The 27970-nt window shown below is 35.7% G+C and overlaps 1 protein-coding gene and 1 long non-coding RNA gene across 3 annotated transcripts; both read right to left on the bottom strand.

The window, feature by feature from the left end:
* Window positions 1-1047: 1047 nt before the first annotated feature.
* On the bottom strand, window positions 1048-15752 carry LOC122662128 (transmembrane protein 87A-like). 2 transcript variants are annotated; one of them, XM_043857694.1, is made up of 6 exons: window positions 15741-15752; window positions 13398-13568; window positions 7520-8456; window positions 7321-7416; window positions 1756-1892; window positions 1048-1649 (listed from the first exon to the last, which is right to left on the bottom strand). In XM_043857694.1, the coding sequence occupies exons 3-6, from the start codon at window positions 8399-8401 to the stop codon at window positions 1475-1477; spliced, it is 1290 nt and encodes a 429-aa protein (XP_043713629.1). In that variant the 5' UTR covers window positions 8402-8456; window positions 13398-13568; window positions 15741-15752; the 3' UTR covers window positions 1048-1474. The 2 variants fall into 2 exon arrangements, with proteins under 2 accessions (XP_043713629.1, XP_043713628.1); XM_043857693.1 differs by lacking the exon at window positions 15741-15752 and having other exon boundaries at window positions 13398-13645.
* Window positions 1048-25798, bottom strand: LOC122662129. Its single transcript, XR_006332977.1, has 3 exons — window positions 25789-25798; window positions 25451-25455; window positions 1048-1256 (listed from the first exon to the last, which is right to left on the bottom strand). It is a non-coding gene; the product is annotated as an uncharacterized LOC122662129 (long non-coding RNA).
* Between the last annotated feature and the right edge of the window lie 2172 nt (window positions 25799-27970).

Consider the following 27970-nt stretch of genomic DNA (forward strand, 5'->3'; position numbering starts at 1 on the left):
AAGATACCCAATACCAATACTTTAAAACTTGTCCACTAACCCCATCATATTCCACTAGCCAGTCTACCCCTTCCCCTTTAACTTCTCTTCCTTTTTCCAGAGTAACAGTTGCAGCCATCCATTGGCCCTCTGTTCACCTATGTCCACCTTGAATGGCATCAGCAACAGTGTCGTAGAAAACCAATTAGTCCAAGAAATTGTTTTAAGACAGGCTAATCATTCAAAAGTGCAGTATAAGTCCAGAGCCAACAGTTTTGGAGCTAACAGCGGTGATGGTCAATACATACCAAATCCAGCACTCTAAGAAGGGAAATTAGAAGGGAATAACAAGTGTTAAGTAGAGGAGAGGCAAATTAACAATGGGGATTTGAAGACAGTAACGAAAGGGAGCCACGGAAGGCAGAACAGCAGGAGCACTACGAAGATAAGATCCAAATCGCAACCTAAGCTTGGAAGCAATCGAAACATCTCCAAAGTCTCTTCGGAAGTAAAAAAGAATGGGAGACTACTTGAACATAAAACTGAAATTTCAATAGGAGCTTATAGATAAAACACAGGCTAAATAGTGCTTTGTGCACTAACGGGGGCAAAATAGTATAAAATGCACAGAATCAGACCTCCCCCCCCCCAACAGACCCATCGCTTTTTCGGCGATTCAGGAAATTTAGTGGTTCCATCTTTTGGATGGGTAACTTCGTATCTTCCGAATTCGGTGTACACCCTTGTACTTTCACCCTTCATTTGTTTCTTCAGAAAAATAAATGAAGGTTGAAAGTACAATGGATTACACCAAAATGGGAAGATGCATTACCAAACCCACATTATGCTCCATCTATCCAACAATTAGCATTACCCCCATCATCCTTCCATGTGATACAACTAGGTAAACCTTACAGGAAGCCTTAACTATGTAGGCCATGCAAATAACCTCTTTCCACATTAAAATTCAGTACTTCAAAGTTCAAACAAGATATTAAGTGAGACAGCTTCTGTTGTTTCCTGCATTATCAAAGAAATTGTTAGGAAGGGAAAAGGGAAGGTGGTACCCTCAACATTGTTTTACTAATGGATGAAACAGTTTCATACCTGTAGTTGCTGGTTGGTTCTCAGTTTGTGATCATTTGGGGACAGCTCCTCTGATGCGACAAGTCCACAATTATACATAGGTCCACATTACAATTTGGCAGACTAATGCTTTACAGGAATGAAAAGCTCAAGAAAGTTAAATACACAGGCAGCAGTCACTTCTGGGAAATCTCTAGAAAGTCAAGGAGTGGTTGGATTTGTCATGGTCACACTGGTAAAACTCTCCCTGGTTGAGTATAGATGCTGAGATATCCAACAAAATTAAGAACAGCTACCTTACATGAAGATGGAGAATTTTTGCAAACTTTTCCCATCGATGTGTTTTCAAAAAAGACGCTCTGCAGCAAAAATCATGACCATAAGGAACTTTTCGATGACTTCTCAGGGATCATTCCCTTTTGTCTTCTTCGATATCATCTTCTGGATCAAAATCATCATCTTCAACATTCCTCTCATTCATCTCTTGCTTAACTAAACTAATATCACCTTCCGGAGTTCCTCTGGTTAAAGATTGGGCTTCTTCATCACCAAACTCTTCTCCTACTTCCTCCGAGTATGCATACCTGGTTGGAAACAAAAACAATTGAAATGGGGGAAGAGAGAGAAAGAGGGGTAAACAAATATAGATAATTTTAGTTGTATTATCACCAAAAAAAAAAAAAAAGACACCTTTGAGAACTCTGAGATGGTCCCCAAAGATAGCATATAACACAGAGTAAAGCAAATGCAAGAACATCCCAGAAAGCAGTGATTATCCAAGCGCTCTGCCACCACTCACTGAATGGATCTGTTGCTTTGAAATATACCTGTGACAAGGAAGCATTTCTGTTATGTCAAAATCATGAGAGAATGGTAGACAATCCCAGTAAGAAAGGTAGTATCGTGAAAATTGCATCTGTAATTTATGGACAATCACGTTTTAAGGCTTTAAGCTGAAGTAAAAGTGTAAAACTCAATAGAACCACAGATCTTACCTTACTTTTCAAAAGATGCAGTATAACACAACCACTTAACAGTAATTATCTCGATATTAAGCAGTCCTAGATACAGCTTCTCTATGAAGGATAGATTAAGAAAATCTTACCTTAGATTCACTGATTGATATTTCCTTCCTTCTTTATTTTTTTAATTTTTTGGTTGGGGGGGAGGGGGTTGGATAGTAAGAAAAGGTTGGATAATGCAAAACTCCAAGTCTCGTGAACAACACTAAAATATCAGGAACTAACAAATGAAGCTAAATTAAGGTAATATGAAGAGCAAGATATCATAAGGGGGAAATATCATAGCTTAACAAATTGAAATCTAACCCCTACGAAAATTCAGAGAAAATCAATAGGCCACAACACAAACGACATAGTTATAGAAGAATTATTCATCAAGTCTTTGAGTGGTTAGCTGGTATTAGTTGGATACTCAATTTCAGGAGGGAAAACTCAATCTCGAAATATTATAGTTATCAAGCAGAAAAGAGTACTAGTAAACATATTATGTTCAATAAAAAATAAATGGAATTCAAAGAAATTGTAAAACAGATTCCAGCTGAAAGGAACTCTTCAAATGGATCAAGAAATATGATTCAGGACTCAAAATTTCAAGAAAATATATACAGAAACTAAAAGTTTTTTTTTTTTTGGGGGGGGGGGGGGGTGGGGGAGGGGGGGTTGTGTATGGAAGGGGTGGAGTGAAGGGTGGGAGTGTGTAATAAACTTAAAGAGAAAGTTTAAGTTCAAACATATCTGTGTATTTGGTTAATAAACACAAAGGACTGAATAATAGAGGTAATAAACTGCTAACAGCAAGACAAAAAGAGAATAGCAATCAGCTGCAATAAAAGTTAAGACCATGGTTCCATCAGTTATCCATTCAAATCAAAGAGTCATTCCACTATATGCTCTCCATGTCCCATAGTTATAAAATGAATATTAGAAACTAATAAAAATAAAGAAATAAATAAGTAAAATGCATGGACTCTTATCTACTTAAAACTTGAGTTCAACGGTGTGCCCAAAGAGCAGATCCCACCAATTTTATGGGAAAACCCTTATGACGTCACCACTAGTGCAAAAAGGAACCATTTTTTTAGCATTGCCAGGATAGGGTGTGGCATGCATAATATTGCAATCTGGAGACTAAACCCTCTGCATTCCTTTGATGAAGATGTAAATGCCATTGAAGAAGAAGCAGCAGAGACCGACCCAATTGAAGAAGCAGCAGCAGAGACTGACCCAACCTTGTTAATTTAGCCAGGGCCAACGAATGATGGGAGGTCAAGTGAGTCAGAAGATCAGTTCAACAAAGATGATGCCTGGTCATTTCAGTCTAGTTCCCCATACTACATTCCATCTACCCCGTCGGAGGATTACATGATGACAGATTCAGATTCCCAACATGAAGTGGATGTCTTGGAATCCGCTTCAAATTTGGATTCAAGCAGGCCAGAACTTGCTACTGAATCTGACTCGGACCCCGAGGTTCTGGAGGAATGGGAAGACTTCATTCAAGAAAGTATGGCCGAGGCAACTACTGAAGAAGAAAAGAAATCCATAATGTGAGATTTCATAACTTTGCTGAAGTACGAGAATTGCGACCTAGGCTGATGTTGCACTCTAGACATTCCCCCTCCTGGTTTTCAGGTTCCTAAGCAAACTTTCCGTGGTGAACTGGTCATCCCACACCTTCTGCCTGTCTCATGTGTGCGGAACCAGATCCTTTCTGTTCCAGCCTCACGGAAGTAGGTAGGGCTGGGTGAGAAACAGTCCCCTGTTGTTTGTCGGCCTTCAATTCCACCAGGGTCTTACAATGTCTGAGAAAGGGGAGAACTACCTAACTAAAGAAGAATAGTGCTCTTTCTAAGAGTAGCATGGAGAAAGTAGCAAATAGACTCTCTTTCCTTATTCTTATTCTGAAAAACATATTTTGGAAAAAAATAAAAAACGAAGGGTGACTCAATCAATTCGGGGTGGGGCCAACAGGGTTGGCTCCTCATAGTTCTTTCTCCCTTTAACACCAACAGTAGATAGGAACCGAACTGTCTCATGACGTTTTAAACCCAACTCATATAGCACTTGAATCGGCGGTCTTTTGGACGAAATTTGGAGGAGAGCTAGCCCACTACCCCCTCTTTCGAATGGTGCTTTGACCCCCCTTACCAGTGTCTCCTATAGCCTGGAAAATTACCACAATACCCCTACCATGCATTGTTTTGACACTTCAAGCATTGCCTTCCAAGTTGTTTTAGGCAGCCCCAGCAGCAAGTCGACAAACCGGACACACGCACACTAAGCCAAGACTCTTCCATACATCAAGGGTAGGTTTATATTTTTCCACTTATTTTATATTTTCTTCTAAATAGGTGCAAAGGTAGGTGTTTTATATTAAACTTCATTTTAAAAATACTCCTAAAGATTTCATAAAATTCTGAAAATTTTATATGTAATGGCCCACATTATCTTTGATGTTAAATCCTCAGGTCCAAACCCTCTCGGTAATGACCTTTTTGGCCTCAAAGGAATTTTCGTTATTTTATAAATATGGGTCCAAAAATCTGAATTTGGTCTAGGCTTTTTTTTTTTTTTTTTTTTTTTTTTTTAAATTTATACATCTGGGCTTTAGTTTGAGGAAGAATGGCCTTGAAAATCGTGCAAACACATTTTACCATTTTGCGCCCCAAAAGGTATTTCGTCTTTTGCACTTAAAAATATTTAAAATTCTAGAAAAATCCGAAAAAAATATATAATGTGACCCTTGTTGTTTTCTAGTGCTTAGACTTAATCCCTCTCTGATTATATGTTTATGCAATGTTTTGCATGCTTCACTCCCCTATTAGGACATAAATGTCACTTTTTTCTTCATTTTAATTCAAATAATTAAATAAAAATGTCTTTGATGTGCATGTTGTGTATTATCATGTGACATGTCATAGTTCACTGTTTAGTATGTCAATGCATGCCCAAATCATGTTATGTGATTTTTGACATATATCTAACAGATTTCCTGTTTTTCGTAATTAGGGCATGTGCACCATGATGTATAAAATGTGATATGGTTAGGATTAGGGAATCATATTTGTAGGCATACATGAAAATGATTTAGTATTTTCACAAGGTTTTATATGCATGCATGTTCACTTAAAAGTTTTTTGCATAAAAAACTGCATTTCCCTGCCCTCTAGGGGGCATTTTGGTAATTTTTCCAGATTTTGGGTAATTGGGATTTTCACCATAACAAAATTGCATTGTTGACATATCAAAATATTTTAAAGCATACATGAGCATTTTTTAGTACTCTTGTGTAAAAAGAGTGATTTTAGCCATATTTATCATTTTACCCTTCAGTGGTATTTTGGTCATTTTATACTCAACCTTTTTGTCGAAGATTTAGGAAGGGTTTTGTTACTTCATTTTGATGTTTTAGAATCTATCTACATGTTTCAAAGCAAAAACTGCATTTTGATGGGTTTCTTAGCATACCTCATGATATTTGGGGTCTATCATACACAAAGAAGGTGACATATATGATGATGTTTCACAAAGAATAAAAGTAGGATGGATGAAGTGGAGAGGTGCGACCGGAGTTTTGTGTGACCGACACATTCCTTTAAAGCTTAAAGGAAAGTTCTACAGGACTGTTGTCCGACCAACTATGATGTATGGGGCGGAATGTTGGACAATTAAGAAGTGTCATATAGCGAAGCTATGTAATGCAGAGATTAGGATGTTAAGATGGATGTGCGGCAAAACTAGGAAGGATAAAGTGAGGAACGAACGTATTAGAGCTGATGTGAGAATTGCGCCGATCAGCGACAAGCACTAAGAATGTCGCTTGAGGTGGTTTGGCCATCTACAACGGAGGCTTGGGGATGCCCCAGTAAGGAGAAGTGATCTGATGTCTATTTCAGGAGCTAAAAGAGCTAAGGGCAGACCTAAAATGACCATACGTGAGGTTGTGAAGAATGACATGCATAGTCTGGGTCTTTTACCAAGTATGACCTCAGATAGAGCCTATTGGAGGGTAAGGATCCACGTTCTCGACACCATGTAGCTGAGATGTTCCTGAATTCCTGGGCTATCCTCTTTCCTCTTACTTTCATCTTTCATTTTCCATTACTTACCTTTCTTATTCCATTTCTTTTAAAGTTTCTCTTACTTTCCTTTCCCTTTGTGAGGACCTCACTTTTCTCTACTTTGTTTTTGAAAGGATCCATGTAGCCGAACCCATTTAGTTGGGATAAGGCTGTGTTCTTAGCATACCTCATGCATTGTTTCCCTATAGGGGCATTCTGGTCATTTTGTGATAATTAAGCCTAGCTTCAGTTTTGTGAACTTAACACCCTACATTTTAGTATTTCAAAACCTTAGGAATCATTGCCAATGATTTTCTTGCATCATAGGTCCATCCCCATGCAGACTTGCATTTTTTCCCAAGTAGGGGCATTTTGGTAATTTTTCTCTTTTTGCTGTTTGATCTCCGTGTGCATCTTCAGTAAGTTCTTTACATGTCTTTGATGTTGTTAAATCATAATTTAGATATCTTTGACATTTAAATGAAATTTCATGCACTCCTTGTATTTTGGTTTTCAGGGGCAATCTTGTCATTTTCATCATTTTAGCATTTAACCTTACTGTAAGCTAGGTGTTGTGGTGTCCTTCACTATGTTAAACATAAAGTAGATTTTAGGACTTTTAACGTAAGATAAAATGCATTAATTAAATTAATTAGGGCTCATAAGGTGCATAAATACCTAACCTAGGGTTAGTAATTAGGATTAAGTTATTAATTCTAATTAGTCTAATAAGGTGCATAAACCTTAACCAATGTAAGCTAAACCATTTCGAACTAGATTAATTAGGTGTATAACACGTATAAACAACAAGTGTATGGTCTAGGAAGACCAGTTCCGGCAGGGTGTTCTAGGGATGCCTAACAGCTTCCCCAAACGTAACCTGACACCTACCCGGTGATTTGTGGCAGACCTGCCATTGAGTTTAGAGTTAATCCCTCCTCCAAAAGGAGGGGGATCATTTGCGGGTCCTAGACCCTAATCTAGGCGGCGACTCCCCTTTGTGTTTTTGTCCGGGCCACCCTCCCACGACGCGAAAGAGCACTATCGCGAGGTACCAGGATAGCAGTCCGCATCCCCCCCCCCCCCCCCATCTAGGTGCAACTTGGATCCTCCTCAGGATCCATTGTACTACAAAATGATTCATTTTTTCAAGACAAAATTTGAAGACATACCTCATAACCGATCCAAGCAACTGAAGCAATCACAGCTACTGCTAATGCATTTGAGAATTTTCTATAAATATCCAACTTAGCAGCACTTCTTTTTGCCTGGAAATTGGGAAAATATAGAGGAACATGTAAACATTGCTAAACCGTCTCATGGATACTTCCACATTAACCAACCTCAAGTTTATCGAAAGATAGAGATAACCTGTAGCTGCTCCAATGTCTTTGAAAGAGAAGTGAAAATCCATAAGATTAAAAATGCATCCAGGAATGCACTAGGAAGAACCAGGAGATGTCTTGCTTTCCCTGATATGTCATTGATAGTTCCCACATATTCAGTGATATCTAGTAACTCTGTTGCCAAGAAATAGGTTACTCCAAGAAGAAGAACCTTTGAGGTAAGACCTCCAAGAGTAGGTCTTACAACGCCATATCCCATAGAAACAGAGAGTATAAGAACACGCGAAATTGTTTTCCTTATGGCTCCAATTGTAACAACCCAAGTTGTAATTCCAATTGGCCTAATTCCTGTATTGTTAAAATTTAAATACTCAAAATACCAAAGAGTCATTTCCGACAAACCAAGAACAATAACAATGCTGACGTAGTTCTGAAGCTGCAATACATCCTTCCAAAATCTCACATACTGAGAAATCCATATTAGACTGAGTACTAAATATGCAACTGACATGAATTGATAGAATTTCATCAGTGGTGCCATCCTCCCAGGTAAATAACCATCAGGATTCTTCCACAATGTCTTCCCACTCATCACCAACCCCTTGAGATTCGGATCACAGGATATAAAGAACAAGTTATACATTCCACTCTTTGTAATGTAAATCTCTTTAGAATCCATATTTGTAGACAAATAATTCGCACTGAACTGTGTATTTAAAACAATAGGCCAGTCAAGATCCCCAGCAGAAGGTCTCCTAATAACTTCACCTTGCTTACAACCTTCAAGCTTTGCCAAATCAGGTGTGCAACATATTGACCTTTGTCCACCATAAGCAGAACCACCAATATTATCCCTATCAGCTGCCTCAAAAATAATAGCCTGAACCAGGCCCGTGCTATGTTCCATATTTGAATTCTTGTCAGTAACTTCCTTACTCCTCCAGAAGGTGATATTCTCAAACCTGTTCATGTTATCAAACATCCAAGCAAATGAACACACTAAAATAATTAAATAAATAACAAAACAAAAGACAGATAACAATGAAGTATAGATGGGCAGCCAAAATATCTTTAATCCAAATGCAAACAAAGAAGGGGACTAAGAGAGAGGACTAGCCCAAACTTTAAATTGAAGATGTACTACTACTCTAAGCATTAACCAAAAATGGATTTTTTAATTCTTTCTAGTGGACCTATCCCAGAGTTCCCTCTACGTAACATACAACTGCCTGGAAAAGAGAAACAACATATAACCATCAAAGTGCTTAAGTAGGGCACTCTTAACTTAGCCTCATCCATTGCCAAACTTAGTCAAATTGACTAAAAGAGAAGACTGAGAGAAGAATTTTACTAATAAATCTATAGAATAAGCAAGCGAAACTACAAGACCTTACAATTCCATATATTTAAACCCATAGGGAAATTGTTTCAGGACAAAAAGTTTTTATGGATGGGTCTGTCCATTGAGTACCTATGAGTGAACCACCTAGTCATGCTACATGGAAGGGTGAGCTGGCAATTTCAACCACTGGTTAAGTGAATGGTCTTGATTAGTCATGTGTCAAATTTCATACTAAAATTGAATTGTCTACCCCCAATGCATTTGCATCCACTCTCTGGTAATCCAAGCGTTCACATGCAACCTCTCAGTAGTCCTTAATTGTTCGATGTATTCTTTTTCAACTAGATTAACTCCATTTCAGATGATACTTTACACGTTGTAACAGTGTAAAAACCTAACTACCAAACACAGAGAAGATCGAAATGAGACAGTCGCAGGTAAGCTTCTGAGCTCTAACTTCTGACTTGAACACGACTTGGAGAAAGCCAGCTTGGTTGTATTCTGCCCCACTCTATGGTGCCTACAGCCATATAGAAAAGAGAGAAGAAAGAGGGGAAAGACAATAGAAGGAAGAAGAAGAATAATGTAGTCCTAGATTGGTAGAAGACCAACTAGAAGCCAGACAACCAGGACCTGCCATGAACAGGGTAGTTCAGTTTGGTCAAGATAGGTGAAAATTGTGAAATTAGGGTTAGGATTTGATGGGACCTAGGGTTTGATGGTAGGGTTAGGTCAAGTTGATGTAGGGGAGTCTATCAGTGAAGGTTACGTTAAGTGTAGGCCTTTTAATTAGAATTGGCAGCAAGGTTAAGGTTTCGATTTCAGGTTTTTGAAAAGGGAATAATGGCAGAATCTAGGGTTTAGAATGGGAGATTAGGGCAGGGGTTTGGATTGAGTTCTCCTAAGGGTGAGAGGGAAATTCGATCCAAATATGGGGGGTATTTTGATGGCTGGTTTGGTCTGGGTAGAATTTGGGTTATGGGAATGATGTTCAAAGATGGAGGGGATGTTAGGGTTTGGTGGTATAGAGAATTAGAAGAAAGGTAATCAAACTCACTATTGTTGCAGAATTCCCTTGGCAGCAGCTTGTATGATTGAAAAACTTGAATAAAAATTGAATCTTTAACTAGAACTTGAAGTAGAGCTTTCAAAAGAACCAGCCGGGCTTCACACCACAAGGTGTCGATTGGATCAAACACCAATCCCACCAATGAACCACCCGGGCTTCCCACCGCAAGGTGTCAATTGGATCAAACACCGATCCCACCAACCCTGATCAAACAGAAGACAAAAATCTTCAATGAAGAAGAAGAGCAACAAAAGCTTTTCATTAATATCAAAATTCGTGTTTAATACTTGCCCCCTTTACAACCTTATATAAAATACTCAAAAATAGACTCCTACACTAAAATGGACAGGCCTAACCCAATCCTTAACCTATTAGGTAACCTAAACTGACTAGGAAACTGAAATAGACTCAAAATAGAGTCCTAATCCAGCCCAACTAAACACTTGGAAGAAAAACTACTAAAACCACATAAATTGAACCACTAATTCACTTAAATTGATTGACTCCATCGAAACCTGCATATTTAGACAAGTTTCGATTGCAAGCTTCTAGTTTCGTGGGTTTCGACTAAAAAGAGCATTTTTTGCATAAAAGTACTTACTGTTTGGCCTCAAATCAACATCTAACTCCTATTTCTTGCATTCTCCAAGTCAATCAAGCTTGCTATACACTCAATTTGGTGCTTGAAGCTTAAAGGTAATGTATTTTTTCCCAATTCAAAATTTTTTTGTACAATATACTACGATACAAGATAAATTTCTTTCAAGTTTTTATGTTAGTTAGAATGGCCCGATCTACGACTCCGCAAAATGAGATTATTTTTTGGGTAGTTCACTTTTTCTAAATTTTTGTTTTAAAAAGGCATTTTCCCACAACAAATTTTGAAAAAAAAAAAATTAGGGTTAAATATGACGGATGGACACCTATTTAATATATGTTAGACATCGTTGGCGATCTACAGCATGACGGTGTTAGAATTTTTTTACTGTTATTTTTTATTTTTATTTTTCAGATTTTTCAAAAATAATTTCTGAAATGCAAAAAATAAAATAAAAACAAATAAGAAGAATATTCTATTTTAGTTTGAATAAAAGAAGGAAATTAATGGGAGTATAGGGAATAAAGGACAATACTTGCTTCTCAAGTTACAAGAAAAATAGAAACTTAACTTGCTATGTTCAAAAATAGAAACTAGGAAAATAGTAACCCGAATTGACTGAAAATAGAAACTAGATATAATCTTCAAGTCTTCTAGGAGTTTTCTAAATATTCCAGCCGATGCGCTTGCTCCTTGTGGACCCCACCTCTTGAGTGCTAAGTATTGCTGCTGATTCTTTTCCTTGGGGATCCCACCTTTAAATATGGCTCCATCAATTAGTGCAAGTAGGCTTTTAGAACTTGGAACAAAAGGACAGTTATACCCTTCACTTAAAGACTTGAAGTAACTAATAATTAAAGACTGATCTGTCCCCCACAATCTTCTAGGAATATTCCCACCAAGTCAAATATGGGGCTGTGACACTGTTCATGTGAACAGTAACATGACCAGTGTTTTGGCCTCTTATTCATGTTTTGATCTACATCAGTCTCTCACCCATGGTCTCTCATCGTTGCTGTATCCCACAGCAACTGCCTCTCGTAGCTTCAAGCCATAGCTCTCTATTTTCTTCAACCTTCAATCGTTGGAGGCCTTTAAGGGTATTACATTATACAGATTCAAGGGTTGAGCCCAAAATAGAAAGTGTTTTCTACCAAGTAGCTTAAAACCAAAATAGAAACTTCCTATAAATCTAGCTGCTATACATCAAATAGAAACTCCAAAAAACAAAAATAGTAACAAACTGAAAATAGAGCTACCTAAATGAAATAAAATATACTTTCTAAAACTGAAGATAGAAACTAAACTAAGGCAGCATTAGGATAGAATCTTTCTCCACTTGATGGGCCCAAAAGATCTTCTAAAAAGCATCCTCACACAAGGCAAATATGGGCTGTGTGAACAGTATTTTGGTCTTTTTTTTCTTCATATTTCGATCTACATCAGAGTTATATATACTCCAGCTTGAGAGAGAGTGTTAGAATACATGTCTGTCGGTTGGGGGTCCATGGGTGTTCATGGACCTCCATACCGTAGGATCATATCTTCTTGTTAAGTAGTTTAGATTTAGACTAGTAAGGTTTCCTATTGTATTTGTGCTTTATGCTTAGCTCCGTTGTAAGTCTCCAATTATATTTGTAATCTCTCTCTCTCTCTCTCTCTCTCTCTCCGGTTGGGGGTCCATGGGTGCTCATGGACCTCCATACCGTAGGGTCATATCTTCTTGTTAAGTAGTTTAGATTTAGACTAGTACGGTTTCCTATTGTATTTGTGCTTTATGCTTAGCTCGAAAGAGGGAAAGGAAGAAGGGTTTGCTCATTTTGGATGTGTACCCTTAAAAAAAAAGGGGCATACCCAGTGCACAAGATTCCCACCATTGCAGGGTCTAGGGAGGGTGACAATGTACGCAGCCTTACTCCCGGTTCGCAGAGAGGCTGTTTCCCGACTCGAACCCACGACTACTAGGTCGCAATGGAGCAACCTTACTGTTGCACCAAGGCCCACCCTCTTGGATGTGTACCCTCAAAGCCATTTTTCCCAAGCAGGGCTTTTCTACTCTTATTATGGGCTTTCTACTCTTATTATGCTTCTATACTTAAACCTTTTCACATAATTCAAATCAAACTACTTAAACTAATGCCACATACTCCTGTCAAAGGGTGTCATATATTCCTATACAATTTTAAAACCTGAATAATACAATACTTATGTAGAATTATGCTCAAAGCAATGATCAATGCCAATGGATCCACCCCATTTTCCATGCAATGGATCAGTACTACCTCAATCTGTCTCTCAACTCTTTATTTAGATTTGTTCTTCCACAAACTCAAATGTTCAAATTTCAGGGCAATCTTTAGCAATACAGGAAACTGGAGCAGAAAAGCTAAATGCTCTCATAAGACATAATAAGTTGAAAAGCTACATGCTCTCATGAGCCATAATGAGTTGAATCAGCCATTCAGGCATTGCACTTGAAGTAACATGCTGCCAGCACCAAACCTATAATTTGAATCCCCCAGATCTATTCCCACTTCAACAATTAAGAGAGAAATATAAGTTAAAAAACAAACACAATATAATCACGATTCTAAAATTCAACAATCCTCTTTCAAAATTATCGGGAAAAAAAATTAAGCAATATCAAGGAGATAAAATAAGATTCATAAGGAAGTCTTTCATTTCTCTATCATCAGAAATTAACCAATCCATATTACCTAAACAAATTCGATCCTTAACTCTACTTATAATTCATCATTTCTATCTCATTAGCATCTGTTTCTTACTTCAGCTTAAGAATAAGATTTCAATCTCTAACATCACTGGATGTCTCCAATGTAATAATGTAGTATCCATACGTGACAGAGAGACTCAACTAAGGAGTGGAAGATTACCGGATATAGGAAAGGCCATCGTGGATCCCCAATCTGAAATGCTGCTCAGCAGAAACAGGAGGAACAGCTGGAGAAGCTACAATTCCCTCGCTACCTCCAGAGAGGAGATAAGCATTTCCAACCTCCTTGAAGATTTCAGCATCGTAGACGTGAATCGAAGCCTCAGCAGCACTAAGTGAAACAAAAAGTACAACAATAGCTGTAAACGACAGAAGAGACAATACAGATCTCGCGAAACCCATGGCCATGAAACAAACACACAAAAATCAGATAGAGAGCGTAGATCGCCGTATCTAATGGAGGACGAGATAAAGCTCTAAGACGAGATCACCGACACAAAAAGGCTGCAATTTATTCAGTTTTGGTTGGTGAAGAACTGAGAAGTGAATGTTTTGCTTGAGAGTTAAGGCGTTCCCCGTATTATCAAAAAAAAAGTTAAGGCGTTCCTCCTCTGTCTAAACTTGCGCCAGCGCGACCCAATGGGAGCGTGCGCACGGGCATCCAAAGGGAAGGGGGTGGGGTGGTCATTTCACTACCCCCGTGTGAGAAGGTGTAGGGAAGCGCCACCGGTCGGCGTTCTTTTTCCTATATAAATGCTGCTTCGTTGCGTGGCTCCTACGCCTAGACACAGGAGTGCGTAAAATTACTATCCAGCCCCTCCGAAATCAAAATCTCATCCATGTTGATGCCCCTACGTGCGCTCTCACTGATCCCCGCATTGGTGCAGGGGCCATGCGACTAGGCAGCGATCTCTTGTCTTACATATATGGGCAATGAGATGCATGTAGGGGCATCAACATGGATGGGATTTTTAGTTTCATGGGGGTCCGCTGGTAATTTTGCATGCTCCTGTGTTTGGGGGTAGGGGCCACATGATTAAGCAGCATTCTTTTTCCCATATATATATATGGGGAAAAGGAGCCTGTCCGAGAGTGTGGCTCCTGAGTCTAGACCCGCTCCGCTCCCCATGAAAGATAGAAACACTGCCCCTATTGATGCTTCCGCACACAGTCCCATTAGCCCATGCGCCAGATCCTAGACTGAAAACTCTTCCCCGTATATAGGGAAAAAGAATGTTGTCTGTCGTGTGGCCCCTTCACCCAGACACAGGAGCACATGAATTTAGCACCCCATCCGTTGTGAAATAAAATTTTCTATCCACCCTATGTGCATTTCTCATTGGCCCCAGCTCTAGTGTAGGGCTACATGATCAGGCAACACTCTCTTGCCCATATATGAGAGAGGGTTTCCTATAAGGCAGTATAAGAAGAAAACTACACAATACAACCAACGAGGGGTAGGAAAATAATATCATTCATATGGGACCCCACATGGTCAGAATAGAAGAGTGAAATCTCGACTAGGGTCCCATTGTTTATTACGTGAGGAGGGTATAAAGGAATTTGTTAAAGTGCTCATTATGGATACTACTAAAATTATAAAGAAAACTACCTCTGTAATGGAAAATCAAGATCAATTTCAATTATTGTCTAAAAGACTGATAGAGGATCATTAACAAAATAAATATAATTATCTCCATATTGGACTATATTACAAGTTGCTAATAAACCACTTACTAGAATAAGTTTGAATAACTCTATTCTAGTCGTATTAAGAGAACGTTAGAACATGAACATTTTTCGGATTCTCTATTAGAGGACTAGCTAGTTGAATCTAGTCTAAGTGAAGGTCCAATTTTTTTTAACTAGAGCTACAACAGGGTCGGATTGGGTCGGGCTTTATTAAACTCTACCCAACCCTGAGTCCCCTTAACTTGGCCCGACTTGATCTTAACTCAGGGCCTAAAAAATTCAACCCTGACCCGCCCTCAGGGTCGGGCTGGGCTGACCCTGATTGGCCCTGATCATGGGGAGGGGGAAGGGAGATGCATGGGCTGGACTGGCTAGGGAGAAAATTATCAATTTTACGTAAAATAATATTATAATAAAATATATTATATCACTTATTATTTTCATATATAATATATTATATAACAAAATGTGGGTGGGTGACATTTAAAGTTTATAATATATATATATATATATATATATATATATATATATATATATATATATATATATATATATATATATATATATATATATATAATATATATATATATATATATATATATATATATATTACAATCCTGATCCCGACCTAGCCCTAACTCAGGGCCAGAAATTTCCAGTCCTAACCCGCCCTCAAGGCCAAGATATCTGAGCCGAGGCCCTGTTCAGGCTCAGGGCAGGTTCAGGGCGACAAAGCCAAACTTGATCCCTATCTTTAAATGTTACCCATGCTTTCCAATGGCCTTAACAAATCCTAATATATTAGAAGCACTTACTTTAAACCTAAAAACTCAAGGTTTTAACATGATGTCTATTCCCAAAACATAGCAATTATATATAGAATATGCTATAAGGCAATGATCACCTTAGCACATGATGCTAAAAGGATTGATACCAAAGGATAAACAATTCTATTTCAAGCCAATTCAGCAAAGTTTAATGTTATGGTACCTAGGATAATTCCATGGGATAAAATCACATTACCTGAAACTTGGATCATAGTATCTTACAGTCACAGTCGAAGCCAATACCTTTAGAAACTAAAAATTAGAAAGAATAATTGAATACCCTAATGGGTGAGGTAGAAATATAATTTTCATCCTTCTGCAAAGCAAGGGTTAATATATCTGGTTCGTCTTCTAAAGCCTCGTACATGAGAAAGAGCGAGTACATATTTTTTGGTAGAATTGGTATTGTAAAAAACATCCAGGTCTTAAATAGGACACCAATGAAACAATTAATGTAACTGAAATTCCTTTTCAAAAATACACAACTAATGAAGGGAAAGAAATTCAAGCCATTCATCCCCTAAAGTATGATTAGAGGTTAATGGTATAAAGTGTCCCCTTACAAAGGATATAGAGGCCTGATATTGAGGCTGTTGCCATTCACATTAATCATGTAATTAAACAAAATAATTATACCAATTTATGTCTACAATCATCAGGAAAACAAACTACAAGAATTGAGAATTTATTTCAAAGGAAACCTAAAAGGGGTAACTCAACTCAAAGAACATGGTAATCTTTAAAACCACCACCAAATTTAGCCAATGATTCACTAAAACTCCAGGTCACTAGAAAATATATTTGTAAGTAAATTATGTCGGCACTAGGTGACGATTTTGATGATGAATAAAATAAATATGATATGTCCAATTCTGTTGTAGATACCCCATTTTGTCACCCTTGGCAATGATGACGATAGGATGCTAATGAATCACAACATCTCTTTAAGCAAGACTTTGATTATTGAAAGGACCTGAATACCCCTTGGCTTAATAGTTAAGGAATAGGATTATCTCGGCCAGTTTTGATGTGAAAATAAGCATTCCCATCATATAAGGATCAAACATTAGCCAATGGAGCAAAAACTATGCAAAATGTCCATTGGTTCTCTCCCCACATTGTTAAGCAGGTTGTACTGTTTTTTGCACATTTACACAAAATTTATCGGTCAAATTCAAGCCTAATTCGCACATCATTGGATAGTGCTCCACACGAGCTTTCGAAATGATATATCACATGTCAAAATTGAACGAACGAATTAGAAGTTACAGCTCTCGAACGGGTGGACCCATAATTGATCAATCAAAGGCTGCCATAAAATTCGAGAATGAAAATATGAGCGTTCAGAGAGGTCTCTCTCACGTGAATGAGCATGAGGAAGTGAACAGCTCCTCGCTCGATTGGTTGGAGGCTTGCTAGTTGAAGTTGCCACTAGGATGTCATGGGTTCGACTCTTCTAGTCACATTTATACTATTAAAAAAAGGCACACTTTCCCCTTCCCCCCTCCCCTATAGTAATTGTAGTTCTGTTAGCTTGTCTTAGCCTTCCCTCAATAGTTGTAGTTGGTCTATAGGCCCTTAGATTAGAATAGATAAAAAAAAAAATGAGCATTACGTATGCAAGTGATGTGGATTTCTTCCCATTAATTTGTTTTGCTTCTCTGGTATATTTAGACAAATTGTCCAGATTTTTGAGAGAGAGAAAAAAAATAAAAATCATTTTGATAACCAACGTGTTTTTTTCATAGTTTTCATTAGTACCAATCATTTTGAAAAGTGTCTTTTAATCTTTCTATTTGCACAGAGATGAGGATGTTACATCAAAAAGTGTCTTCTACTTTCTCTGTAATGAGTTTGTAAAGTAATCGGTAGGATATGGAGAGAAACAAATTTATCGTGTAGGCATCCCTTACACCCCATGCACTAAATTGTGCCCCCCAATCAAAAAAGTCTAACTATTTTGCCTTAAAGAATTTTATGCATTCCTATGACCAAAAGAATAACTACCCATTAGAGTAAATTGAGATAATTTATGTGTTGTCTATTCAAGATAGAAAATTTTGTTTATTTAACGGTGTTTGGATCAAATGATTCAATTAAGAATAAGACAATAATTGATCTAAGTAATTAACCATAAAGTTTGTTTAAGTGGATCAAGTATTAGGCAAGATACTCTAAGTTATCTTGTTGATAAGTTGTGATACAACTGATAATGCATATATATATATATATATATATATATATATATATATATATATATATATATATATATATATATATATATATGTAGAGATAAACAAAATGGTTAATCTTTACTTAAAAACATAATCTAGGTAGATATGCTTAATTTCGATTATATAATTGTTTTAAAATTACCTCGGTTCAAAAGTGGTATGTAAAGACTTGTGTTAATGGGACAATTCATGAAATTAATAATATAAACTTGTGTTACAAGATCCACCATGATTTTAATGATTTGTGGGTTTGTAAGAAGGTCGGATTGGAAGCTACAAGGTTAAGGACCTAAACAACAAATATATTTTTAGAACCTAAGTCGATGCCTCAATATAACGGCCAAAATTAAAAGGTCATTATATGTCTTAAATATATATCTGGTGAGGGTAGTGAGATAACGCTATCAAATCTATGTAGTTAGAAAAATAGTCTGACTAAAATTTGTATAAAGCCTTAGATCACTAAAGTGATTTCATCTAAAGGAATGAGCCTTAAAGACATGTGATATAAGTCATGTGATGGACACTCAACCTATGTGAGAGGTATATTCGTTAGTAGCGGATCTACTGGAGGAGATCTCGCTCCCAACCCACGTCCTTCAAGTTTTCTTCTTAAATATAATCTCTTGTAATATTATATTATTTATTTTCTCTTTCTTCCTTCTAAGTTAAGCGTTCGTAATCTTCACGCTCCAACTTGAGGGGGAGTATTAGCGGATCTACTAGAGGAGATCTCGCTACCAACCCACGCCCTCCAAGTTTTGTTTTTTAATACAATCTCTTGTAATTTTGTAATATTTATTTTTCTTCTTTTATCAGGATTTCATCCTTATCTCATGCATAACAGTTACCTACAGTTTCCTATTGCAACTGGTTTTTCTATTATCGTATGTGCTAAGGATGGAAAGTTCAAGTCTATCTATTCATTGTAATCTCATTATTCATACACGGTTAATATAATTGATTTATAGATTTCATATTTTTGAATTATGTTCAAAGGGTAATAACGAAGTCATCGAATGACTCGACCAGTACTACTATTTCTGATTTATTTTGGTTAGATGAGAAATTAATATCCACCATGATGAACAGATGATGAATATAAATTCTTAATTAACCATATATTTCATAAATGTGAGGGTGTGTTAACCATGGTGCACACTATGGATTGACCTAAGTGGGTGTAGAAGGTGAGACCGCCTACAGATGAGAATTTTGAGGGTGAATTCTCTGAACGATCATGATTCCAAGATGGAGACAAGGCCAGAAATACCCACTTCATCGAAAGGGATACTAAAGGTTCGAGTGGTAAGATGTGGATGGTAAGTCAGTTGGTTACACTAATGAGAAAAGGTTCAAGAATTCTAATTTCAACCTTCTTTTGCAGCGTGACTTATCAGACCTAGTGTAGATTGAAGTCCAAAAAACATCTGCAATGACACTTCCTACTATTTCTAATGTGTTCAATTGGGATTGTCATTGATTTGAATATTTCAAATCATGTGGGGATTCTTTGAATTTTATTTGAATTAAATAGATGATTCAGAATATTAGAGGATTATATCTTTTCCTGATAGACACCTAAATGGCCAATAGGTGTATCTATTAGAAGATATGTTTGAATGGTCGACAAGCATATCTTGTGGCAAAGGATACGTTATTTATGCATATCTTTCGAAGACACCCCATGGAGGTGTCTCTTCGTCTTTTATTTATAGAGAAGTTGCTAAACCCATTTCTCGAACAATTAAGATAGAATCTTATCTTCACTTTTCTCTTGATTTTTCTCTACAATGATTTGTATACAATTAAGTGCAACTTTGAAGTGTTCTGATGTGGCCTAATCAACGAGTGCACATGGACTAGAGGGTCGATAAGGGATGTTTTATCTTAGGAAACAAGTTCACACCAACCCGGTTGCACCAGTAAGGGGGAACTAAGGTCTTAAGGAGAGTGACCAATGGCACGACTTAGCCTCACCGAATCCTTAAGTTTCTCCATGTTTTTTTTCTATATTCATGATAATATATTTAGTGTTTGAATTTGTTGTTATCAACCTCAGTTTGTCTACGATTCGATAAGTATTCTATTTTCTTTATTTGCATAAGATTTATGTATGCTTTGGATTTTTTCAAGTATTATGATATATAGAAATTTCATTACACAAAATAATAATAATTGATTGGACTCATACATTGGGAGTGCTACTTTTACATATTTTTTCTTTTTCTCATGTGGACTCATCGTTGGTCGTTCTGACTATCTGATAGATGGAAGAGGTCTTCTATAGGCTGCTGTCAAATTTAATGGTATGTCTCAATTATATGACCCATCATTTTTTATTGTATTTCAACCATTAAATTATCCAAATTTGACATTTCATAAAAATAATGTTACATGTACCAAGTAATAATTATAATTTTTTTTTTCTTAATTCATATGAGCATGGCTTAATTGGTTCAGTTTATATTACCTACACTCTCTAATAGATACATGAAAATAACATTTAGTAATGTAAATTAAGGATATGCAAATCTTCTTTCATGCTACAAAGGTGCATGAGACCTCAATTGCAAGTAAATTGTATTTCACTTATTATTTAATATCAATTCATCTTGATTGCCTTCACATATAGTCATAGTGCATCTTAGTTGTTTTGAGTCTCTTAATTTTTTCTTTGCCAAATCATCATTTTGAATCCTAAAATAAATTATCAATATGTCAAGTATACATTGAGGCAAATATTGCATTCATACTTCAGTTGTAAGGGAGAGTTTGATATGTCAAAAGGTTTCAAAGACCACAATAAAGACCATCACCACAAATTGAAGTATGAATACAATATTTGCCTAAATATATTCCTGAATTTTGTTAAATTGTCAAAACACAAAACTGAAGAATATTTACATGCCAATTAGTCATGTATGGATATGAGTTTCCTTTATATTTAGATATATTCCTTCTAATGCTACATATTATTTAAGAATTTGAGTTCTCTTTTTTTCGATTAATTTTAGTAAGTAATCGAAAAGAGTAGATCTCTTGAAGTTTAAAAGAGTAGGTCGTTGAAGGGGTTCACTTTAAAGATCCACTTAGAAAAGTACATATCTTGAAGTTTCTTGCATCCATACTTTCTCTTCTATATATATATTTTATCCTCACCTTAAACTCATCTTTAGAATTCTTCTTATCCTTTTAACCTAATTTTTTTTTTAATCCTAAACCAAACCCATAACATTTTCCTTTCATTTCCTTAATGCCCCCCGAATTCTGAAATTTACTCTTTTAGTATCTCAGATTCGGATCTATGTAGTGACCCTCACTTCACAGCCCATTGTCATCCCCTTATATTATTAGTTTGACAAAACTTAAAGAACCAAAACTGTAACATTTTCTGTCTTCTTCAAAACCCATTTTAAATCACCCTAATCCATATTTTAGTATAGTTATTCCTAAAATACTACATGGAAGTCATTCTGACAGAATCTCTGTTTTGAGAAGTACTCTCTTGATCCATTTTTTAAGCAATCCCGTAGGGGTGATTGCACCATAATTACTCTTAGACATTATTTACACATTTTCTCATTTTCTTTTACATGTAGGTAGGTATCATTAAATTCTTAAGTATGTGATTATGCTATACAATGTTATATATTAACTAAAAATGTGTGTGTGTGTTTAACTAGGCAATAATTTACCCAAAAAAAAAACTAGGTAATATACTTACTGATAATTTAGCGTGGTGGGAAGATGACGAATGATTGAAATTTAAATTTAAATATGAAGTTACTATATGTTAAGGCAATCAATCAATCAATCTCTCTCTCTCTCTCTCTCTCTCTCTCTTTGAGGTTAGAATCTAGATTTTACAATATTTATCCTATGATCGTAATTATACTAGCTCGTTAAGGCATAAAACTTAACACATGGATATATCCTTCAATCAAGTATCTTAAGAAGAGAAATATCCAAATCATAATTAATTTATTGATATGTTGTAGTCGATTTTGCTAACCAATGATAGTTTGACAGTGTGGTAACTTTCTCCAATCATTGTTTAAGATAATATATATTTTTCATCATTTATTTCACTAAGTAGTTACATTTTCATAACAGATTTTAAAAAATAAAAAAAAATAGTTTTGTTATGTGACATATTTCTTTTGGACGGAAGTTCAGCATATGAGCGGAAGACTTGAATTATACACTTTGTCCACAAAACTTTGGATCGGATCCAATTTACCTAAAAACTAAGCAGTTCAGTTGGAATGCTTTTCTAAGTGGCCCGTCCAGCAAGCCATTTCCTCACACAAGTTCTTACCCAACCCGTAGACATGACTCATTCTGTCCCAATTGATGGAATTTAATGAATATAGATCTCTGGTTCTCCTACTTTATTCTTAAACTCAGAAAAAATATTTTTTATCATTGAATATCTGTAAGATGAGACATCATTGGGAGGCCTTGATTATTTTGAGTTGAACTTGAAATAAACAGAGGGTGAGCTTATATATATATGGGTCATGATGGGACAAATATATTATTAAACTGTTGACACTCCTAGACATCCATAGCTTACTCAAATGATCTCAAGGATACAAACAAAGGATATGGGCTTGATTGTTTAGGCCTCTTTGGTTTTGGGCTCAAAGCTAGAACTTAAGTCCATGTTGGTTTCGGCTCTATTGGTGCCTTAGGAAACTTGGGATTCACCTAGGCCTCCTATGTATGTATGTATGTACTGTTGAAGTCATGGGATCATCTCTTGGTTTAAGTCATCTCATGGGAATGAGAAGAGATTAAAGTTGAATTTTCTGGTATGATAAAAAATCATCAAAAACATCTCATTGTTCTTCCTATATTATAATTTAGGGAAAAATAAAAAGAAAGATCATTTCTTCCCATCACATGGAAAGAGGAAACCATTCCATACCCGAATATGCAGCGAAAAAGAATTAATTCGGATTTTCTTTCGCATCCCATGGATGACAAAAACAAATAATCACTAAGAAATCAAATAGAATTTGCTAACCTATTGAGCTTCAAGTATTGCTCCTCCTCTAGATAGTAGTTCTTCCTCCAATGAGCAGACCAAGTAAAATAATCTTGAACCTTCTATGGTGTAGCCAAGGTTCTCCAAGTCAATCCAAGGATCCCTTCAATTTTTCAAACAAAATCTTGGGTTTCCAAAACCCTAATCCTCAAAACTAGAGAGTAATAAGAAGGAGAGAGAGTGAAATTCGTCTAAGGGGGGAGAGAAAAATTTCTACAAGAAGTCCTGGCCATCCCCCCCTTTGAGCGATTTTATGTGAGGCTATAAAGAGCCCCACTTGGAAATCCCAGTGAGAGTCTGTAACTCTTTCTCTCCTCCTTGACTTGAACCTGTTCAAACCTAGTGGGTTTCTAATTGGTGAAGAAGCAAAATCTTAAAGGGAATAATAAATAAATTATTTATTTTATATTTAATGGATAAATAAAATTAGTACCATATCCATTAAATTAATTAATTAGCAAATCGCAAAAATACTCTTACATAATAATAAATCATTATGTACCAACCCACCACTAATCAACATCATTATTATGGAATCTAGGGCATGTACACATGTATTACCAAACCCCATTCCATAGTACATAGCCATATCAGAGCGTCTGTATATATGATCGGAATCCGTAAAACGTAATTAAATATTTTTAATCGAAATCACATATAATCTATCATTTTATGTGAAAATAAGTTTTGCAAAAACTATTTCTAAAATGACAGTGGATCTAGATTCTAGTCCAATCATCCAAAGATAATCTCTATCTTGATGTTCCTCAATTGGGCAATGGAGAACATGTTGAGTAATTCTTTCATTCACAAAATGTTCACGCATTCCCAGCACATGGGCTTTGATTCTCTTGAAACTCAGTCATTGATGTTCCAAAGAATGTGTTCACATTTCACAGTGACAAGGTCCTCTCAGGTACTAGTTCTCGGTGATACATGTTTATCCCAATCCTACATTTGACAGTAATACATGAGGGAATCGACATAGTAGATTCTTCGTCAATGCACATCATAATGTGCACTGGCATTTGTACCCCAACATCAACATGTCTAGGAATAACTAATGCGACGACCATATGATAAGGGTGCCCAGCCCAAACCCTAGTCGTGACTACTATTTTAAGTTAAACTTACGGACACATAATGCTAAAAAAGTTTATATCGCATGTAATAATATTAAATCAAAATGTATAAACGGTTCAATACAATATAAACCGGCACTAACCAGAACAAATCGGGTTTGATGTGGACACATAAATCCAACATGTATTGTTAGATTAGTATAGTAAAATCCTGAACATATAACATATACTTGATGTTTTGAATATATAATCCCATTTGTTGAATCTATATGGGTAAGTTGTTTGTATCAAATGATGCTATAGTTTATTTAATGACTTTGAGCATATGCACTCAATTAATTGTATAGGATTTAATTAGGTCTCGTTTTGACACAAAAGAAAGTGAGCATGTATCCAAATGAGGCCTGATTAAACCATAAACTTATATTTTGGAAGAATGAATACTTGTTTGAAGTTGAATTAAACCAATTATTGTAAATGAGATTTTTTCTTTCTAACCATGCTCCTTAATTAGCACATAAATAATTATATAAACTCCCATAAATACTCCATAAGTACTCACTCTTTATTATTTTACTCTTTTTGTCATGCACGTAACACATATATCTTCAATCAATAAGTTTGTAGCTCAATCTATTGCAGAATCCATCCGATTAAGGTCAATGATCATTGCTTGATAGTTTGAGAAGACAAATCAGGTAGATTGAACAATCAACCTTGCTTCCAGTTTTTATCTTGCTGGAACAGGTAAGTTGACTAGGATCAAACCGTAAATTATGAGCTATGCAATGAAGGGAAAGAACCTAAAAGTTAAAATGTGGTTAATCTTCGAGCCATGCAAAGCTTATCTGGGTAGGCCATGTAGTGACAATTTCTAGACAATAAAAACAGAAAAGTTGATATTTGATCATGCTTGCGATGTCACAGTCACTATGAGATATAGCAATTTCATTACACAAAAGATTAATAATTGAATTAATAAATGATTGGATTCATATGTTGGAAGTGCTAGCTTACATTTTTTTTTTTTTTTTTTTTGCAATGTGGACTCATCATTTGTCATTCTGATTATCTGACAGATGGAATATATCTTATTAAGGCTGTTGTTAAATTTAATGTTATATCTTTTTTTTTGGTAGAAATTTGATGGTACATCTCAATAATATTGCCCATCAGTTTTAACTGTATTTCTACCATTAAATTGTCAAATTTGACATTTCATAAAAATAATGTTACATCTACTAAATAATTGCTATAATTCTTTTTTTTTTTTTTTCTTTAGTTTATATAAACATGGCTTAATTGGTTCAGTTTCTATTACATACACTCCCTAATAGATGCATGAAAATAACATTTAGTAATGCAAAGGATATGAAGATCCTCTTTCATGCTACAAGGGTGCATGAGACCTCAAGTGCATGTAAATTGCATTTTACTTGTTTATTTAATCTCAATACATCTTGAATGCCTGCACATGTAGTCTTAGTGCGTGTTAACTGTTTTGGGTCTTTTAATTTTTCCTTTTTCAATCATCATGTTAAATCCTGAGAAAAATTATCAATGTGTCAGGAATACATTGAGACAAATGTTACATTTATACTTCAATTACAAGGGAAAGTTTGATATGATAAAAGGTTTCAAAGATCACAATAAATATCACTACAAAAAATTGAAGTATGAATGCAATATTTGCCTAAATGTATTCATGATTTTTGCTAAGCTGGCAAAATACGAAGTTGATGAGTTGACAACAACACAAGAAGTTGAAGAACATTCACATGCCAATTAATCATGTATAAGAGTTTCTTTTATATTTCTCTATAAATTATTTAGATATTCCTTCTAATTCTACATATTATTTTAGATTTTTAATTAGTTCTCTTCTTTTCAATTAATTTTAGTAGTTTAATTAGTCTTAGGCTGTTATTTACACATCTTCTCATTTTCTTTTACATGCAGGTAGGTATCATTGTATTCTTAAGTATGTGGTTATGCTATACAACAATATATATTAATTATTTATTTTAATTTTTCTAATGGTAGACAAGAATAAATATATATATAAAAATAGACATTGTACTTAATGATATTTTAATATGGTGGAAAGATGATGAATTATTGAAATTTAATAAATGAAAATATGAAGTTGCTATATGTTAGGACAATTAATGTCTCTCTCTATCTTTCTCTCTCTATCTTTCTTTGAGGTTAGAATCTGAATTTTATTATATTTATCCTATGATCTTATTCATACTGGTTTGTTAAGGCTTAAAACTTAACACATAGATGCATCCTTCAATTGAATACCTTAAGAAGAAAAATATCAAACTCATAATTAATTTAGTGATACATTGTAGTTGGTTTCGATAACCAATGATAGTTTGGCAGTGTGGTAACTTCCTCCAATAATTTTAAGGTGATATTTTTTCAATCATTATTTTCACTGAGTAGTTTTATTTTCATCAAAAATAAAAAAATAAAAAAAATTATTTTGTCATGTGACATATTTCATTTGGACATAAGTTCTACATATGGGCGGAAGACTTGAGTTGCATATTTTATCTACAAAAATCTAGACCTCATCCAGCTTGCCTAAGTATTAGGCAGTTCAGCAGGAATGTTTTCCTAAGTGACCTGGCCAGCAAACCATTTTCTCACACAAGTTCTTACCCGACCAAACGTGAACCATCCCGTCACATACACACACACACACACACACACACATATATATATATATATATATATATATATATATATATATATATATATATGGGCCATAATGGGACAAACATATTATTAACCCGCTCACTCCTGGATGTTCATAGCTTATGCAGATGATCTTAAGGATACAAACAAGGGATATGAGCTTGATTGTTTAAGCCTCTTTGGATTTGGACTCAAAGAAAGAACTTAAGCCTAAGTTGGTTTTGACTCTATTGGTGTATTGAGCAATTTGGGACTCACCACGGCTTCCTATGTATGTATTTATGTATGTATTACTGGATTAGTATAGTAAGTCTTAAACATATGAAATATTCTTGATGTTTTGAATATTTAATCCCATTTATTGAACTTATATGGGTAACTTGTTAGTATTAAATGATGTAATTATTTCATGACTTTGGGCATATGCACTAAATTAATTGTATAGGATTTAATTAGGTCTCTTTTGACACAAAAGCAAATGAACATATAGCCAAACGAGGCCTAATTATACCATCAAGTTATATTTTGGAAGAATGAACACTTGGTCAAAGTTGAATTAAACCAATTTGTGTAAATGGGCCTTCACATGTGATTTTTTTTCCTCTTCTAGAGGTTTCTGACATGTCAATGGTAATGATGTAATTAACTTGGCTTGCAATTTCTTACAGATTGGCTTCTATTAATGAAATTATCCTAACTTCTATGCCCAAACATGAGAACCCCCACCTCCCGAGCATTTTAGATCAGTTAGCTTATGTAATATTTTATAAAAATTCATCTTCAAACTATAAGTCAATCAGTTAGAGCCCTTTGAATTTACACAAATTTTTTTGGTAATAAAATGATTTATTGAGAATGAACTCGTGAGCAACCTAAAGCATCCTGAACACAAAGCTCATGGAGCCAAGGAGTGGAATTTGGCCATTCTGTCTTACACGAGATTGACATGGCCTTCCTGATCAGGCTATCAGCAATACCATTGCTAGTCCTGGGATTACATGAGAAAGAACAGACACAGAAATATGCTGCTATTCGAACAATGTCATGGATAATGAGAGCAAACTGAAGACGAGTATAATCCCTGCTCACCCTTTTGAGAGATGTTATAACCTCTGAATTATCAAATTCCACCTAAATTT

This window comes from Telopea speciosissima, chromosome 5, assembly GCF_018873765.1.
Source record: "Telopea speciosissima isolate NSW1024214 ecotype Mountain lineage chromosome 5, Tspe_v1, whole genome shotgun sequence".
Taxonomy (NCBI): Eukaryota; Viridiplantae; Streptophyta; class Magnoliopsida; order Proteales; family Proteaceae; genus Telopea; species Telopea speciosissima.

What these genes read in the sequence shown, in the direction of transcription:
- LOC122662128 (XM_043857693.1), bottom strand. Translation starts at nt 13,645, where the DNA reads ATGGCCATGGGTTTCGCGAGATCTGTATTGTCTCTTCTGTCGTTTACA. An exon ending in TTGCTTGGATCGGTTATGAG is followed by an intron (nt 1,893 to 7,320) that starts GTATGTCTTCAA and finishes TCCTTGTCACAG; the next exon opens with GTATATTTCAAAGCAACAGA. An exon ending in CCATCTCAGAGTTCTCAAAG is followed by an intron (nt 1,650 to 1,755) that starts GTGTCTTTTTTT and finishes GTTTCCAACCAG; the next exon opens with GTATGCATACTCGGAGGAAG.